This window comes from Drosophila elegans, unplaced genomic scaffold (genome assembly GCF_018152505.1).
Source record: "Drosophila elegans isolate 14027-0461.03 unplaced genomic scaffold, ASM1815250v1 contig_476, whole genome shotgun sequence".
In the NCBI taxonomy this organism is placed as follows: Eukaryota; Metazoa; Arthropoda; class Insecta; order Diptera; family Drosophilidae; genus Drosophila; species Drosophila elegans.
Window position 1 is genome coordinate 20,761,361 of NW_024545863.1, and position 18,709 is coordinate 20,780,069.

Consider the following 18,709-nt stretch of genomic DNA (forward strand, 5'->3'; position numbering starts at 1 on the left):
TGCTTTTGTTTCGCCTACATCCATTGTGCATTATCTGGGGCCTTTGGGCCTGCCAAGTCATGGCGGCAGATGATACAATCAAAAGCTCAGTTCCCTACCCTACTAATGATCCACAAGGACCTCGATTTCACGTCTTTGGGAACGCCATTTAATTGAAATTCGCTCCACCGCTCACTGTTGTCTTTCAATCTAATTCAAACCTAATGGCTTGTTGTGCTCGGCTAACATTTCATTTACTGCTCCCAGCGTTGATTATGCAAAGCGATTCGATTTCCATCTGCCATTTGATGTTGTACTATAATAAATGCTCGTTTATCAATCCCGAATGCTAATCAAAATGATTCTTCTCTATTTTACAGTTGATGAATGTGCAAGGACTCCGGCGGGCCGTTTGAATTGGGTAAGTTCTCGTTATTAGTTCATTGTTTGCCAGTTCGAATTGTTACGCCTCTCAAGCACACGAGCACGTGTCAAGGCTGTCAGTCAGTCAGTCATTTTGTCATATTGTCACTTTGCCCCCGCTCCCCAGTATAGCGCAGCAGGGGATTAGGATTTGCTTTCTCCATTGGAATGGCCAGCAGACGTCCAGTGGAGCCCTGTCATCGGCATGCAAATGTGACTGGTTCTGTGACATTTGCATTTGCAACGCCCGCAATTAAATGCGTGGGTGGTGGTGGGTGGTGGTGGGCGTTGGGTTAGTAGCAATGCGTCACGGCTAAGTGTTGCGTGCTGCATTTTAAATGAATATTTTATGCCAGCTTTCCGCACGCCCCAAATTATGCAATGCAATGCAATGCATTGCCATCGCAGGCCCAATGCGTGTCGCATTTTAATGGCTTCACGCCGAGAGTCGAAGACGAATTCCCGACGGAATCGCAAATGGAAATAAAAGTTAAAATGCTTGGGAGTGGATTTTTATGGCCCATATGTAGTGGAATACATTTTCGAATATTTATAGCTGCCACCCTCGGTTAAGGAGCCATGTGTCTAGACCACCGTGCTTTCAAGTCGAAATAAAAAACTATTAAGTAATATAATACCCTGCCTTATGTTGGTTGCTTGGCTTTACAGCAAATTAAAGGGACCCTTAGGCTTAGTTATATCAATTCCATTACTTTAGAATTTCACAACCCTTAATTTCATTTATGTAAAAAAATTATACAAGTTTTTTTCAGTTTGAAGTTAGATTTTAATTTTTTTTAAATAAAAAGAAACTGATTTTCAGATTTAAACTTAAAGAATTATAATGCATGCTAGACTTAATACTATTTCAATTTTAGTTGCTTAGATGTAGCAATGTACCTTGCTAAGAATCTATTATACACCTGCAACCTGCGAATACAGGGTATACTAAAAAAATCGTTTGGCCAGGAGCGAGAGAATGATAGACAGCCAACAGGCAAATGCACTTTCCCCGGATTGTGTCAAGTGCGGAGAGCATAAGATGACTCGCATTGAGCATTCCGGGCGGATATATAGACGGATAGATAATGGATATATAGACAGATAGCTGTAGAGACTTAGCTGCATGCCAGACATTCATCTCAATTTATCGAGCTTAGCCGCATATCCTCACAGATCGAAGTGTCGTCTGCGTATATATCAAAGTCTCAGCCAGGACTCACAGGACGTATTGTTGCTACACACATGTGAGCGTATGAGTGTGTGTGGGTGTGTGTGTGTATGGGTGTGCGTATGAGTGTGTGCAAGTGCGTGAATGTACGTGAGCTGCAGTTGTCATTCCAAGCCGTATCCTTCGCATCCATTCCCTATTCCTAACCCGTTTCTCTTTGGCAAACAAGTAATTTCACTTGACATGCAATTTTTTGTGGACTTCTCCGCATATCCCCTTCCTTGTCGTCCTTTTTCCCTCTCAGCACAAACAAAACAGATGTAACGCTGCATCGGATAGGAAGCTTCTCCTTTCGCCATCTCCATGTGTATGAGATCCCCAACCACTTTTGATTATTTTGGCTGAAAAACCACACACAAGCTGCAAGGAAAAAATGGAAAGTATTCCTGTCTTGCAGCTGAAAAATGTCAATGCCAAGGAGCGAGTACATGAAGCGGGAAAGCAAGCTGGGGGAAAACGTTTTCCCAGGACAGGGAAAGCTGTGGAAAAACGTTTTCCCAGGGCAGATTAACTCCCCATGGCCAGCCTGGCCCAGAATCCAGAATGCATTTTTGGTGGCATTCATCATTAAAGCTTCTTCGGCTTGTCACATATGGGTAGAAAAGGGTAACAGCCTTAAAATTCAGGCAGTCTCTTCAATGGAATTGAGTATATTAATAAAGTAAAATTAATAAAATAATTATATTTGCGCCAAGCGTTGAAATTACTACAGTTGAACTTTTTGTGACATTGCTGATCCGCTTTGTTTACATTTTACTCAGCGCAAATAGGAAAATGTGCAGCCAACAGTCGAACATCGTTTGAAAGCTGTATTTCCACGCATTTCCACATGTGACTGCTGTTGGTATTTGGTAAACACAAAATATCTGTGCTTCAAGATATGGCCGGATATTTCTTTGCTTTTGTTTTTTTTCGCTTGCAGTTGCCAGCCAGCTGGAAGAAATGCCGGAGAAGAGCTCTCGTTTTTGGGCTTAGTTTCCCACCCAATTTTCCTATACTCAACGCCGACCGACATCAGCACTTAAACGTTTCACACATGCTGCCTGCCCGTTTCTCTTCGGATTCGAAACGGTTTCTTATTTCTGCCTCTGCGCTTCTGTTGTTGTCGTTGCCGTTGCCATTGCTGTGTTTTTCCGGAATTATCCGCTTATGCTAATCCGTCTAACGTTTTTGAAATTTTCATGCCCTCCTCTATCTCTCTGTCGGTTTTCCTGCACTTTCCTGCACACACACACACATCTACCATTGAATGGACTCAACCAGCTTTGAGAAGCTCGCCTCGCTTGGTCTGGAAAGGCGAGGAAAAATCGGCAGGGCAAACGCTCCGGCTTCACATCCACTTGATGACCCTTGTCGGCAGAGGGAGGAAAAGTCTCCTAGTTGGCCTCCTCGAGTCCGCTTCATTCAATGTCACTTGCCTCGAGGACGAGTGTAAGTAGCACTCCACAAATGTTTTCATCCGATTATGAGAGTGCGCCAAGTTGACCCAGCGCATTGTCCTCAGCGTTTCCCCCGAGTTTGTTTTTTACTTGAGTTAAGTTGAGTTCCGTTGAGTTGCGTTGATGGCTTAAATTATTGTTGGTTTTAGCCCTACCCGTAAGATAACAATTGTTCTGCGCCCCCCGTTCGATTCTACTAACCCGAAAGATTGCCTTATTGCTTGAGCATGAACTCGAAATTGGCCAGGAGCCTTCCATTTACAATTACGCGTCTCTCCACCAAACCAGGTTAAGTCGGGCGGCAGCGAAGTGGATTTAAGGCAACGGAATGCCAGTATCCGGAATCTCTTTGCCCCCACCCCGGCGGAGTTGGCCAAAAAAAAGGAAGCCCGTCGTGAGAGGAGCCGCAGCCAGAGCAGCTTTTCGCTCCAGAGAATCGGCCTGCCTGATGGAATTGGAAGCCGGAGCCAGATGGGCCTGCCCAGTTCCAATAGCTTCGATGATTACAACGATTACGCCTTGGGCATAAATCAATTGCCAATGACTACGAATCAATCGGCAGCGAGACAATACAATGGCCAGGACAATAACGAGCTTGGCCTGAGTAACTATGCTCCTGCGTCGGTAATTCCCAGGACTTCGCACAATGGCTGGCATCAGAGTGCATCGTTTGAATTGCCAATGAGCCGGACTCCGGCCGAGCACAAGAACTGGAAGTCAACGAGCCAACTGGAAAATTTTATTAACAGCAACGAACAGCTGCAGCAGAAGCAGCAGGAGGAGTACGACCAGGATCCGGAGCAGGACACTTGTGTTGACTTTGGTAATGAAATGACCTGGGGCAAATCTGCTGAGAAATCGCTGCCATTGAATCACCATCTGCAAGGAGTTGGATTTTCCGGAGACGACCAGTGGGATTTGGACTTGCAGCCGCTGGAGCAACGCGAAAGTTTGCACAGCCAAAGGTAAATTGACAAAGGGCCAAAAAGCGAAAGGAGCGCAGCGACTGGCAAAGGAAAAGCCAGAAAGGCAACTAACCCAAACTGCGTTTAGCTTTTCCATTTTCCATTTACCAGAACCATCATCCACCCCTCGTACACCCGCAATTTGCTGAAGTTTAGCGAGTGGATGGAGGAGGAGCCATGTAAATGAGCCAAACGTGTAAGCCAAACTAACCTTGACACCCTCGATTCGATTCGATCGAATTGGCAACACGGTGGCTGTGGCTGCAACAGTTTGGCCACCAATTGCAAATCGAATGGCATCGCGATTGATTGCCCGTTCGATTGGGTCGATAAGGCGCAAAGTTATACTAGTTGTAAGCAGTTCAAGTGCAAACCGCTCTAATAGTGTGGCAACAAATCGATCAATAAGTCGGGTCTTTTGTCAGAATCGGAGTCGCAATCGAAATCGGCACACAACCCAGTGGCCAGCGGAATTCTAGAGTGCTAGCGATGCGTGGCCAGCAGCTTGGGCAGCAGGGTGGATGTGGATGAAGATGCACTGAGCGTGTCATTTCAAGCTGTTGCACAATCGCTGATTTGATACGAATTGAGCTGAGCTGAGCTAAGTTTCAGGCGGGTTACGCATTTGTTAGCAACAAAATTACAGGTTACAAGGGCCTCAAGTGCAATCAAGCAGCTCGAATCGGGGTAAAAGTGAACAGAGGGGGTCTCACAGCTCTGCGATGCAAGTGCGGCACAACTTTGTAATACTAAGTAGTGAACGAGAGTACGCAGAATGCAGTTCGTTGACCGGCGAAGGCTAATCGAGCTGGAGAAAGGTAGCGGAAAGGCATTTGTCAAGTTTGATTGAAAGTGAGTTTGATTTATTGCCACGACCGCAATGCATCGATAAGCGGTTACGATAACCCAGATTGATTTCCACTGCTCTAAATCGGATTAAGAATGATTTTTAGGGGCGAATTTCAACTTTTTGATTTACTAAAAAAATTAATAAAAAACACCGCTAAACAGGTAATAATCCCTCAATTAATAGTGAATCAAAAAAAGTGCAATTATTTTAATATCAGTTTGACACGATATTGAAGTTTCCCCCTCTTTAAATGTTTGCAAACTGATAAGATAATTATTAAAAAAAAAGAACATTAATAATATTTGTTTTTTTTTATAAATACATTTTCTTGCACATTTACTTTGCTCCACTTTCTTGACTGAAAGCCTTTTGATGTTTAATCATTTACATAGCGGGATATTAATATTTTCTTACTTTCTGCTCTCAACCCTTGGCGATCTTGGGCTCTAAATTGTTTTGCACTTTATTGCCCCCAAGCTCATTTAAGTACATCTCGCCTCATTTCGCTTTCTTTAAGTCTTTTTTTTTGTTTTTTGCTCTGACTTTATGTCTGATTAATAAAAACAAAGCGCAAATTGGAAAGGAAATTGCTGTCACTCACTGGCGCTGTTGTTGCTGCTGTCAGCAATTGCATTAAAACGATGCCGTTGCTGTGTGGTGTTGCTTTTGGTGTTGCTGTTCCGCCAGTCTCTTAGTTGACTCCAGACCCTCGACGATGCGGCGTTTAAATACACCGCATGAGTTTAATTTAATGCAACGCAGCAGTTTTATCAAGCAACAACAAAGTGCGACGACAGCAATTGCTGTTAACAGCGTTCGCCCTTCTACTTTGCCATCTCCCATCTCACTTGCCATGTCACTGGCATAGCCCTTATCGCCCTCACCGGGTGATAGGGAAAACTCGTGTGGATGACGCTTTTCACAACACCACCCCACACTTTTCCCGCCTGGCTGGATTACGTATGTGCTTTGCATTTGACTGCCCATTGATGTTGCAAGCGCTGATGACGGCGATAGATGCCATTGTGTTGCCAGGCGGAGGTCTCTTCAGTCGAGTTGCTTGTACAAGTACTGTACACGTACCCAACACCCACTTTTCGCCCACTTTGTCTGGCCTTAACCCCTTGGTAACGCCCACGCCCACGCCCTCGCCCACGCCCACGCCCTCGCCCACGCCCTCGCCCAGACGGAAGCCCACGACCACTCTGCGACTGTCAAATCATCTCGTCATGGATATGAGCAATTGCCAAGGATTTCATCCTGCAAAAGCGTAGGTCTGCATAGAAAATTGGCATGATATGTGATTTGATTGACGTCGAACTGCTTCTCAGGCCTTTTCGGCCGAACTTTGTTTGCCAATTTAGTGTGCCGTTCCTGTCATTTTATTCCCATCATCTACGCTTGTAATCAGCATTTTTGACTACGAATTTGACGTTTAATTTTTGAGTCAAGTTACGTCAGCAACATATCTGAAGGCCTGTCGATCAAAGGGGATTGCATTCAATTTGCAGCCTATACCAAATTGCACTTGACAAAATTTTAACCATTTATTAAAATGATTTATTTTGAAGGGAAACTTAAATTGGGATTTTTTGTAAAAAAAAAACTTTGTTTGAAATAATTTTTTCATGTTGAAATGGTAAGCGTTGTTAATATGTGTGCTTTATTATACATACTATGTTTTGGGACTTCCCTTTTATTTTTTAACAAATATATTATTGTTAATAAATAAACATCTACACCTGATCATTTCTGGACATAAATATTAATTAAATTTTTGTCTTAATTCTATTTTTTTTTCGGAGTGTGAATGCAAGCTAGTATATTTTGGTCACATTTAATGCAGTTACGGCATTCGTTGCCCGGGGCAATTCAACATTTTGCCCACAATATTCGGTCGTCGAGCGGCCCGCCCGTGTTGACTTTGCATGTGGGCAGCAGGCGGCAGCAACAAGCTTCGTTAACTTGCCACCCGTCCAAACAGACAACGGCCACTTTGCAGGTTCTGTTCGAGATCCTGGCACCAACCAGCCCTTCCTGTTGCAGTTAGAATTCAAATTCCGACTCAAACTGGCTACGAACTAGCTGCCTGCAAAATATGCTTCATGCTACGTGGGCCAGCAAAAACATGAACAATAAAAATGGAGACAATAAAATAGAACTACAACAGGCAACTTGATGGCACCAGAAAAAACAGCAATAGCAACAACACTCTAGAACAGCGATAACAGTGGCCAGTGAAACAAAACCTAAAAAAAAATGGCTGCTGTCGCATTTCCGGTGCCAGTCAACATGGCGGATGCCGTGACGCCGCTGCCGACGCCGCTTTATGAATAACCAGACACAAAATAGGAACTACAAAATGGCCAAAGGTTCATATTTTAAAGCTCGTTATGGTTAGGGCAGGTCCACAGAAATGCGAAATGTAGAGCGAGCGAGGAGAATCAGCCAATCGAAAAATAAACACAAATAGCCTATCACAAACAATAATAATATAAACATGACTGGGACCTTGAACAATACCAGTTTATGTATTGAAAAAATATATAAAACAAATATATAAATAGTGAAAAATCATTTCATGATATCATAGGAAAATGGCAGTGTGAAAATAAACTTTAATAAGTTGATAATTAAAATTTTATGAAGCTTAACTTTTTCGAACAGGTTTTTATATATTTTTCATTTTCCATTATGACTTTCTACCTTGCTCACACAATATTGTGTTGATTTAAAAATGTAAATATTAGTCAAAACTCTGAGAAATACATTCGACTTACTAAAACTTTAATAATATTTTTTATTATAAATTTAATTAAATTTTTTTTTTCTATATTTTGTCTGTTTTTTATTTCAATGTTCTTTGTAAAATTGTAAATATATTTCACAAAGCTGGAAGTGTATGTGTTCTTTTTAGTTTTGATTAAGGAAAGGATTAAGTGGGATTTGTTTTGCGACCTCTTTTTATTCATTTTCCGACCCTTCAAGTCATGAAAACTTTATTGAATTTTGATTGCCCATTACTAACCTCCAGCCTTGAGTTTGTATTGGTTTTTTAATGAAATTTTCCACAATTTTTTTTTTTATTTTCAGATATCGACCGGCGGCCTTTCAGTCGACGCCGCTGGCAGAGCGCCTGCAGCGATTCCGATACCGCCAGCAATTGCAACTGCAGCCGCAGCAACAGCAACAGCCGAGCTTTGGTATCGAACCCTTCGCCGATCATTTATCAGCTGAACAAATAGGCGTAGCCAATTGGCAAAGAGGGAATTTCGAGAGGCCAGTTGGCGGGACTGGGACTGAGACTGGGCCAGTTGAAGCTGAGCCATCAGCGGAGCAGGAGGAGCTGCCGCCGGATCGAGTGCTATATCCAGACTCGGAACCGGAGGAAGAGGAGACTGGTCCACGACGCCGCGTTGTGATCAGGCGGCGCATAGTGCGCACCACCCGCACCACTCCGCAGCAAACTGCGGCGGTGGCCAAGGCCATCGAAGGCCCAAGTCCTGGACGAAACGGCAACGGGGAAAGGAATCTTGGCTGGCTGACCAGGCTGCGCAGCTTCGGGTCGAGCAATAGGAAAAATCAGGCTGGTGTCGCATCGGCAACATCGCAACACGGCAATCAACTAGCAAGTACTGGTGGCAACGGCAACTCCAGTTGCAACACAAACCCAATCATGGCCGTCCTGCGTACTATGAAACTAAAGGAGCGGCTGGTCATCAGTCTGGGCGCCACCCTCGTCCTGCTGACCCTCCTGCTCATCGTCGATGTGCAAATGGACTTTGGGGTGGCCAATCGCCATCTGCTGCAGCAGCAGCACCACAAGATCCGCCTCGGCAACGACTACGATGCCACGGGCGGCGGGGGGCGGCGGCGGCGGTGGAATGCTGCACGAGTTCAAGCGCAAATTCCTGCAGAAGAGGTGAGTTCACTTTCCGGTGCCATTACACGTTAAAATCTGAACCATCTATTGCTCGGTACTCGCCATTAATCAGCGAAGAACCTTGCAACTGGGATTCGGTTTGAAATGAGCACGTTGGAGCGAGTATTATTGCGATTACTGACCCTCATTACTTTAACGATGCATTAGTGAGAGCAAAAGGTGCCTTGAACTTTAATCAGTTAGCTTAAAACACGACAGCTTAACTTATGAAGATTAGTATCGATATAATACAAATTCTTATGTAACAGGAAAACAAATATATATCGTTCGATAATATAATATTTATAATATCATTAATATATATATAATTAATATATTGGAAATGGTAGGTAAGGCATAAATTAAAATGCTTACAGTCAAAAAATCTCGACGAATTAAAGATTTCAAAAAAGAATAATCGTCAATCTTTGAGATAAGGGCCTTTTTAAAAATTCTGATTTTGTAATGCAATTCTGATAGTGAAGCAGATTAAATATTAAATCGCCTAAAATACAACAAAAACTGAAATGACGTATTAAAATTAATATTAAGTCAAAAAGTAAACTTGTCGAATTCCGGAAAACCATAAAGCGTGTAGTCAAACCTGAAGGTATCTGAAAACATTTCTTTCCGTTTCGCTCTGAACCCCCACGGAGCCAAAGCAGCGTGTTGAATTTTACAACTCCCAAGTCTGACCCAAGGAACCAGGCTACGGCTACCGCTGGCCATTCCGGGGGATTAAAAATTATGCACAAATCGCAAACGGGGTCGGGCCATTGACTCCGGCAAACAACCCAAAGAAACCCCGAGGCGACTGAACACGGCAGGGTACATAATTCAATTTAACTGAAATGCAACAAAAGTTGCAATAAAACTTGGTTGGCCCCGGCATTAAAACGTAATTTGCTACAAAACATAAACGCAGGCCAGGGCGAACTTCTTGGGAACTACAAGGAAGAGGGACAGAAACGGGAACCGAAACAGGGAATAAGGAACAAGGAGTACAAGGAGCCATGTTAATGCCGTGCTATAGAGAATATATACAGACGCAAGGGGTCCGAGTCGGTTTACGTTTACCTTTGAACACTTCATTTTTTGTTTGCCACATTTTGTGTTGCGTGCGGTGGGCAAAAGTGGGTGCAGAATGTGGGTGAGTGAAATCGCCGCCATTTTGCTGCGGCTGGCGGAAGTCGAGTAATAAAACATCAAAATGACGCAGCAAGACGCAAGGGAAACTGTTAAGACCATCCTTCCAGGTCCCAAGACCTCCGCCTTCAGGTGCAGCAAACGACTCCCGGTACCATCGCATCCCGATCCCGATCCTGGCTGGTTCGGTTCCGTTCCTGTTCCCATTCTCGCTCGCGTTCCGGCAACATAAAACGCCAATGTTTAGCCAGTAAATATTTAATTAGTTCATAAGCCGCCTGCCACCAGCCCGTAAAATGAATGCCTTCTGAAAGCGCTCCTTCGAATTGGCTGCGTCTGAGGGATACCTCTTCCCGTTTCGGTACCAGAGAGCTCACATCGCCATCGCTTCTCCATAACAAACTCCCTGCTATCTACTTATGCGCCATGGCAAATGCAAAATTATGATGCCTCCATGCACTGAGTCGTGCAGCGCGTCTGTGAAGCGTAATAAATTCTATTTAAGCATCAAATGTTTGCCCGTCTCCATCCTCAGACACCCCGGACACCCCGGATCCCCCTGATTTCGTGTCTTGTCCCCTCCATCCCGCCTGCTTGCTTTATAATTTTTTAATTATTTCATTAAAAACTGAAAACTGAGGCAGCAACTTGGCAATGCTGCAAATGGTGTTCGCCGCCGTCCAAAGCAGCTGAGGGAAAACTCATTTTCAGAGATGATTCTCATTTTTGGGTTGTTATCAATCTCTTGTTTTTCGTTTTTGTTTTCGGAGAGTTTCTTAACCCTTTAATTAAAATGATTGCAGTTAACCAGATATTTGGGGAAATACCTTTAAAGACCTTGTTTTAAATCCAATCTTTAGGATCATAATAAAATGTTTGTTTCAGAATTTTAAAGTTACAAATTGTTTTAAATTCAGATAATAATAAATTTTTAAAAAATATGTGGGATCATTTTGTTTGTTTGGTTTGATTTATCTTTGGAACTATAAATAAATTTCTTATTTATGTGCTTACAAATTTAAATTGTTTATTTTTTATATCGAGATTGTTTTAAAATTTAGATATTCAATGGGCTTGTACCAATCATTATTTTATCACCTTTTTTCTATCTTTTTTTGTTTTTGATTTTTAATGGTCTTAAATGAACTTAAACTTTTTTAAATTGTATCAGTATTTTACTTATAATTTAACTAATTAATCATTACATTACAGTAAAAATTCGGCCAAAGTATGTTTTAAATTGGCAAAGGCGAATTTCTGTTGCATAATTAGTAGGCATATAACAGAAAAAGGAGATGCTAACCAGTTTGTAGCACGTTCGACGATCTTGACATGTTTGTATGTGCTATTAAATCGAAATGCCCCCCTAAAATCCAATTAGCAGTTCGTGAAATCCATCCCGTAACCCCTGGCAGCGACATCGCTTTCGACTTGCATAAACTTTCACCTATGATCCTGTGGTCGCCACTCTGTGCGCCGGCCCGTCTATTGTCATTACAGTTGCATTTGACTGGTTAATTAACCGCAGCACATGGGAGCTTATGTGGGCAGCGTTACGCACACCACGTGACACTTTAATGAGCAAAGTTTCGCGAAAGTGTAATTAAGTGCACGCCACATCGATCAGTGCAGTCGGAACGGCAGCGAGAACAAAGCGTTAGTAGCGGGACCATATTTTCTGTGGCAGAATCAATTTGGAACGAGCACCATAAATAAACGAAACAAAGCGTGAGGACCCATCCTGCAAGTGGGTGCAAAATAGGATGGCGGGATTTAAATACTTATTAGCACATAAAGTGGCATTATGCGGCTGCCAATAAAACGCGCGAAATCCGACCTGGCTCGTTACGGCGGAAAATTCTTAATAAGTCCTCCAGGCGGCAGGTGAAAGCCGCTTTGGCTCCCAGATATTGTCTCATTCTCATGCCCAAGAATATGTTGACAGCTTCTCGGCTTGCTGTTGCCATTTTGCAATTTTGCACACTCTTGCCTGCGTTTTCCTATCTGCCGTCTTGGCCCCAGACGTTGGCTGGCAACTGTTAATTGAAAAAGTTTTGCATTCTCCTGACACATGTGCACATACACACCTGGCTTGCTGTCTATCTGTCTCTCTGGCTGATGGATAAGACACGGCGACAACAGGACTTTCTTTCTTTCTTGGGCCACAATTAAAAAATTTCTACAGAACGACAATTTGCGAAAATGTCAAATTTTGAGATTATGGCCTAATGATGTGAGCTCCGTGCAGCCAGCAAACACGAGTGCTCGTTGGCAGCCGGTAGTGTCATTCGGCTTAATGGCCACACAACTGCCACATAATTCTGGGTTTCCGTTTCCCACTCCCGTTTCCCGGGACATATGCTAACGAGCTAGGTTGGGGATCTGGTGGTTATTCCATATACTATATCTCAAGCATTTCGCTAAGCGCTGTGGAGAGTCAAGGCTAGCAAAATGGATGCAACAAATTCAAAAACTTTAATTCATTTTTCGAGCACTCTTTTTGTCTGAAGCAGACGCTGTCTAAAATGCTGCTGAATACCAGCACACAAGGACAGTGTGATCTGCGTGCAAAGTATGAGGATAAAATATAATTACGGTAGACGAAGAAATTTCTGCAGTTTAGTTTGAAAATTGCTTAGCCAAAGAAATAAATGCAATATAAAATAAAGAATAATGACGAGTGCTTCGACTTTTAGATACGGGTATTCTATACTCTATAATAAATATTCCTCCGCCCGATGACGCCAACAAATTTATGCTCACTGCAAAGCATAAAGTCGAAAGCGTATATCTGTTGTGCAAAATATAAACGTTTATCTTAATTTCATAATAACTTCTGACAAAATTGTTAGATTTTAACCAATTTCGCTAGGTTGATAGATATAGACCTATTCAAATTTTACCCAAAAATAAATGGCCTGTATTTTAACTTAATTGATTTAACTTAACTAAACTGAATTGATTAATAAAATAGTTAATCATTGCAATTTAAATTTAAATTAAAAAACATCTGATCAAAAGAAGTGAGTTAAAAGAAATGTGTAATATTTACCAGGGCAGTGTAAATATTACAGTTTGATAAATAGGCTTTGCTGTCACTGTGCAGTCTTATGTGGAATGTGGCTGGGTCCGCAATTTAAGTACATTGCAGTCAAGTGAAGAGTCCCACGTGTGTTAAGGCTTTCGGGTTGGGTGAATCGAGGATGGGAGGTCGACCTTGTCTTAGATAAACGCAACTAAAACTCGGGCTGACAAAGTTTCAGTAGCTTACCTGCAGGTGCGTGTCTTTGGGAGCCTGGCCAGGGGGCACTTAGCCGGCTCGACATCTTCAGTTCAGCTCGATGGCTGCCACTAAAAGCCACTGGGGCACTTGGCAGTTGCAATTAGCAACGAGAGCCACCCAGACCAATGTCAAGTGCACCCGGCTTTTGGGTCTCCGCTAATTATGGCCATTTTTTTTTCATTTTACTTTTAATATTCTTTTATGCAGCTCCTTTTAACACAGTTACTCTCGGTAACTTTTGCTTTTATTCCAGCAACTCCTCGGGCTCCAAGGAGGCCTCCACGCAGGCAGCGGCGAGTCAAAGCGGTGGGGCGGCCAGTGGCCAGGACGCGGCTGCCGGAGCCTCGGGAGGAGCAGCAGGTCCTGGGACGTCGGGCAACATATCCACGCGGAAACCCATCCCACACGATCGCTATGCGGATCTGCAGAGGCACCTGCTCAGCGACGAGTACTCGCATGTGATTGTGGACAATGCGCCGGATGTGGCCAGGGACAATCCCACGCTGGCTGAGATGCTGCATCGCAAGGCCAGGTGAGTGGCACATACAAACCGGTAGCGAAAAAATTCAATTTCCCCTAAGCGGAAGGACATAATGCTTACAGTTTTTTATCCGGGCCCCGAGCCACTTTGCCCGGGTACGTGGTAATTGATAGTGGCAGGGGAAGGCCCTTTGCGATTCCATAAAGGAAACGATAGTTAAAAGGGGAGGGTAGAGCAGGGCGGCCAGCAGTTACGGCACTTTTCGGGCTTCTACGGAATTGAAATGATTTTTATTGAAATTTACGCTCCATTTACGTGACACATTTACGTTTTAGACATTTAGCCTGTGCAGTCAAAAAAAATCAAAAGTATAAATATAAAATATTATTTTTCTTTGTAAATTTTGTATTACTTTTATGATCAAAATGACAAAATATTTCTGAAAAGCATTTCAAAGCAATACAAAAAAATAAAAAAAAAACTTAATATAGTATTTCTAAAACAGAAAGCTCAACAATTAATATATTTATTGAATAAAGTATAATTTGTTTGGGACTACAAAATATTTTCTCTGACTGTAAGCCCATAGAAATTCCTCTATGCCCACATTTTTACGGCATGTGTCTATTTGTCGCTGATAAGTGTTGCCTGATTGTTGTTGCCGGTGGCAACGATTCTGTTCTGTTCCTTCCGGATGCCGAACACCGATAACGTTGATGAGAGTTTGCTTTGTCTCCACATGGCGTATGCGTAATTTCATGCGAGCACAATCAAATAAAAGTGCAATAAAGAAATCAATGTGGATTTGCCACACCGCCCCTCGCTTATCTGCGAAATCTCTTCCTTTTCCTCTTCGGGTTTTCCTCCCGAACACTTGAGGCAGCAATGAAATTTATTTCGCAGAGTTTTCATTTGATTTTCTTGCTCGGTAATCAGCTTAGTTTTCTCCATCTTCCGCACGTTTATTTTTTGACGATTTTCCTTTGCTTTTACAATGCGCTTGCCGAGTCGTTTTGGCAGTTTATATCAAAACTGAATAGGTAGCGTATGAGTAATTTCATATGCTTTAATAGTTGCCGAACATTGCCCCAGCTGAAGTTGCACAAAAATTTGGGCCAGAGGTAAAAGCGGGAAAGTAAAGAAAATCGAAAATGGTCAAAATGCAAAGTGGCAAAAACTTGTCAAACTCATGTTTTTGTTGTTGTTTCGGTAGCAGTGGGTGGGTTTTGTCTGAGTCGGCTAAGTGTGGGCGTCGGCATTAGCATAAAATGCTTGATTTTCTAATTTATAGCACATCACCGAAAAGCAAGCCAGAAAGTTTGCTACTTTTTTTTGGTGTGTCGCACGTAGCAAAATGCAAATTTCATTAACAAGCGAAATTGTTGCCAGTAAATGTGCAGGGTAAAAAAGTTGCCAGTAGGTTTACCTGGTTAGCTGCCACAAGAAGTTGGGATGCTCTCGCTGGCAAAGTGCAAATTTTATAGATTGGATTACTGCATAACATAACAAAGTTCTTAAGTACTCTAAATTTTGGCTTTATAAAATTAGTTTTTGCATCACCTAACAATTTTTAAGTACTTAAAATTAACTGAAAATATCGGACGTCTGATGTATTACATTTAAGCTTATACATTTCATGAAATATTCTTACAATCTTGTTACCTTTTCTTAGCTTTTATCACACCATTTTGTATTTTTATGTAGCTTAAGTTTTTTCATAGTAATACAAAACAAATCATTCCCTAAAATTAAAATTTTATTTGTTCGTTAAGCTTTTTTTATTCCATCTCACGGTCCTGGTGCTTATTAGTACAAATTGCAGTGTACATTCTTTTCATCCTTTTACAAGTAATCCACCTAAAGAGATTGAAAGATCTGTGCTAGCTGAAACACGAGCCCAGATGCTGGGACTCCATCTCGTCCTGATTCCACTCCAGCTGTCTGCTGTCGCTCGTTTCCGGCGATATCTCATTAAAATTCTGTCGCCGAGCTCCCTATATGCTCGACATGCTCCCTTATCTCCCGGCCAACATCACTCCGGCTTAGTCAGCACTTTTTGTCCGAAAGCTGAGGTAAAACAACGCGGCAAAGAATGCAGCCAGTGCAGGGTGAAAAGAAAAAAATGTGACAAAATGCAAATGCGCCTAAAATTACTAGATGAGTTATTACCAGCGGCTGCTGAAGAGTTGTCAGGTGCATGGTACACGGAACTGCGGACTACGAAGGCCTGTCCGGCATAAGCCGGGTATATAATTACGCCAAAGTTGCTGCTGATTCAGCCCAAGTCCTGGGGTCGTGACAGAGTCCTATTCGCGCCCGCTTGCGTTTAATTAGTATGACAAATTTTTAATTAGCCTGCAATTGCGACCGCGTCGGGCGGCGACAGAAATCTTATTTCGAGCGAATTACACCCGGTTGAGAGGGAGAAACACCAGAAGTTTTACCAGCTGTCGGTCAGGATGGGTATCCTGCGGATCCTGCGAATCCTGCGAAGGTTGGGTAATAAAAGACTGTGCTCAATGTCGACGAGTGTGTAAAACTCAGAAAGCTTGCTGACATTTCGGCGATGGTGAAGTGGAAGTTTTCCGACTCCGCCCCATCAGCTTTGCCCCAGCTCTTTCCTCGGATCCCAGCTGCAGTTGGTCTGCTGTCATTGGTTTTAATGTTCGCGCGCTCTTGCCGCTGAAGTTTTATCCCCGGCTACAACATAAGTTTAATTTCACTTTCCTTTTTGCCTGCCGCGCCGCCCCGCCCCGCCGTCGTCGTCTTGTTTTGCTTCTTATGCCCATTCTTGTGCGAACTTGGCTGAAAAGTGTCCGCACTGCAGTCCCGGGTCCGTCCATTTGGATGGCATGGCTCTGGCTCCTCGCTGGTCTTGGCGGCCGCAAAATTTCACACGCACAAACTTTTCCGCCGCTCCATCTAAGCAGCACTTTTGCGGCTCTGTGGCCGCGGCCAGGACGCAGCTGCTCGTGGAAAACGGGATAAAAGCGGGAAATGTGGGAAAACTGCGCTGGCGAAACTTTACTGACATTTTCTTATGGCGAAATAATTGCGGGCTGCGAGTGGGTGGATGGCAGCGGGGCTTAAGCAAAGGCCAGGACATGCCGACTGACAGCTGTTATTATAGTGGCCACTTCGAACGGCGGTAAAACACCGGGGATAACAGCACTAACAATGGCAGCGGGCACAACAAGTGAAAGCCAGTTAGTCTTAGTCTCTCTGGGCCACTCATAATCCAGGGTAAAAAGTTTCACTCAACCGCCAGATTTCCATGGGGTGAGCTCCAATTGTGTGGCAAATGAAATTTAATATTTCATTAATTAGTTGTGAGTGCATCGAAAGCGAATAAGTTAAAATCTATAGTCCGATTCTATCATTACATGTTCTCACAATTTGAATAGTAAGCTAAAAAGTGATTGACAGGCAACTGTAGGTCATGTTTAGCATTTCAATTCAATTCAAACATTCTTATTAAATCACTAGCGGAATATATAATATAAAAGCCAATTATTACATAATTTTGAGAGCCCGCATCCTTCAATAGTGTACACTCCATAATATAATGTAGATTACGGTAAACAAAAACCTGGCTTATAGTATCTTTTCGCTGCTTCCCACGTTTATCTTTGGCTGAATTTCGCAAAATAATTCAGCTGTAAGCAAAGTTTATTCGTGGCCATTGCCATGACAGCGTGTTCTAGCAGGACTCGTGCTGCAGGACCAAGGACCAGGGACTCTGGATTCTGTATTCTATATTCTGTATTCTATATTCCGCCTGCCCTGTCAAATCATCAAACCGAGCGCAATTAAGCTGATTAGTGAACGTCATTCAGAGGAGCTTTCGTCCGTCGTCCCGCCGCTGACATAAATAAATTTAATTTCCGCTAAACATAACTCAAAGTAAACTTTTGACGCAAGTAACCGTCAGGAACGTGCAACTGCCGAGCGGACAGTTTGAAGGCGCGGGGTGTACCACCAATTATATGAAAATTTCTTTTTCAATTATTTTTTTTTTTCCATCGCAACGTTTCTGTTTTTGCGCTGCGGTACGTTGTTGTCATCGTCGTCGAGCTGTCAACGCTTTGCATAACAAAGTTTTGCGCGGGCTTAGACCAGTGATGGAGGGGGTAAAAGGGGGGTGGCTTGGTAGTGTTTTTGTGGAGTGGGCTGAAGGACGTTGGGTGGTGGCTGGTGGCTGGCTGTCACTGCGGTTGTCAGCCAAATGTCACGTGCGCTTTTGGCGTGCATTCCCCTCATTTTGAGTCTACCCCATCCCCCCTTAGACCTTTTTCCCAAAATCCCCTTTCCGTAGACCACATTCACTTTCTTTTGTAATGCGATTTTGGGTTATGTTGACTGCCGGCCGCTGCAACTGATTTACGTGACTCAATTACAAGAGGGATTTGAATTCGGTTCGGCTGCTGCTGCTGCTTTTGCATTGTTTTAGTCCCAGGCCCCAAAAAGTGCAACAGCTGGTCCTTCAAGACCAAACCCGCAGACTCGCAGAACACATGCCCATTCTGTGGCAGGCGGCCAGTGCTTAGTCAGTGTCCGGATCCGGCGGCTTCATCAATTACGCAGCTCCTGCTCCAGTAGCCGCTGGCCACATGGCCACTCGGCCGCTCTCCACCACAATTGACAAATGAAGCATGAGCTGAAATTTGACTGTGCCAAGCTACTACGCTGCGTAGCATACTTTTCGGCACACTGCCAAAAGAAACGAAACTATTAAGTGTCAAACGAATTGTTCACAAAAAAATTCACAGTGGCCAAAATCAATTTAATTGTACCAAAAATTGTAGAATTTTTAATTTCATTAATTTACTACAAAGCAACCTGAAAACTTTACAAAAAAATTGGTATTTTTAAATAAAAGTAGTTTTAAAAATCATGTTCAGTATCATTTGTCAAAAGTTAAAAATGTTAAATATTTGCTTAAAATTAACTCTAATAATTTTTTTTAGATATTTAACTTTTTTCAAAACCC

At 43.0% G+C, this 18,709-nt stretch overlaps 1 protein-coding gene across 1 annotated transcript in view; it reads left to right on the plus strand.

The window, feature by feature from the left end:
• Window positions 1–18,709, plus strand: part of LOC108147175 (extracellular serine/threonine protein CG31145) — a 68,063-nt gene that overhangs the window by 35,946 nt on the left and 13,408 nt on the right. The window contains 6 exon segments of the mRNA XM_041709111.1: window positions 360–400; window positions 2,897–3,064; window positions 3,361–4,037; window positions 7,981–8,737; window positions 8,739–8,809; window positions 13,492–13,770. Coding sequence (XP_041565045.1) covers window positions 3,041–3,064; window positions 3,361–4,037; window positions 7,981–8,737; window positions 8,739–8,809; window positions 13,492–13,770 — 1,808 coding nt within the window. The 5' untranslated portion in view covers window positions 360–400; window positions 2,897–3,040.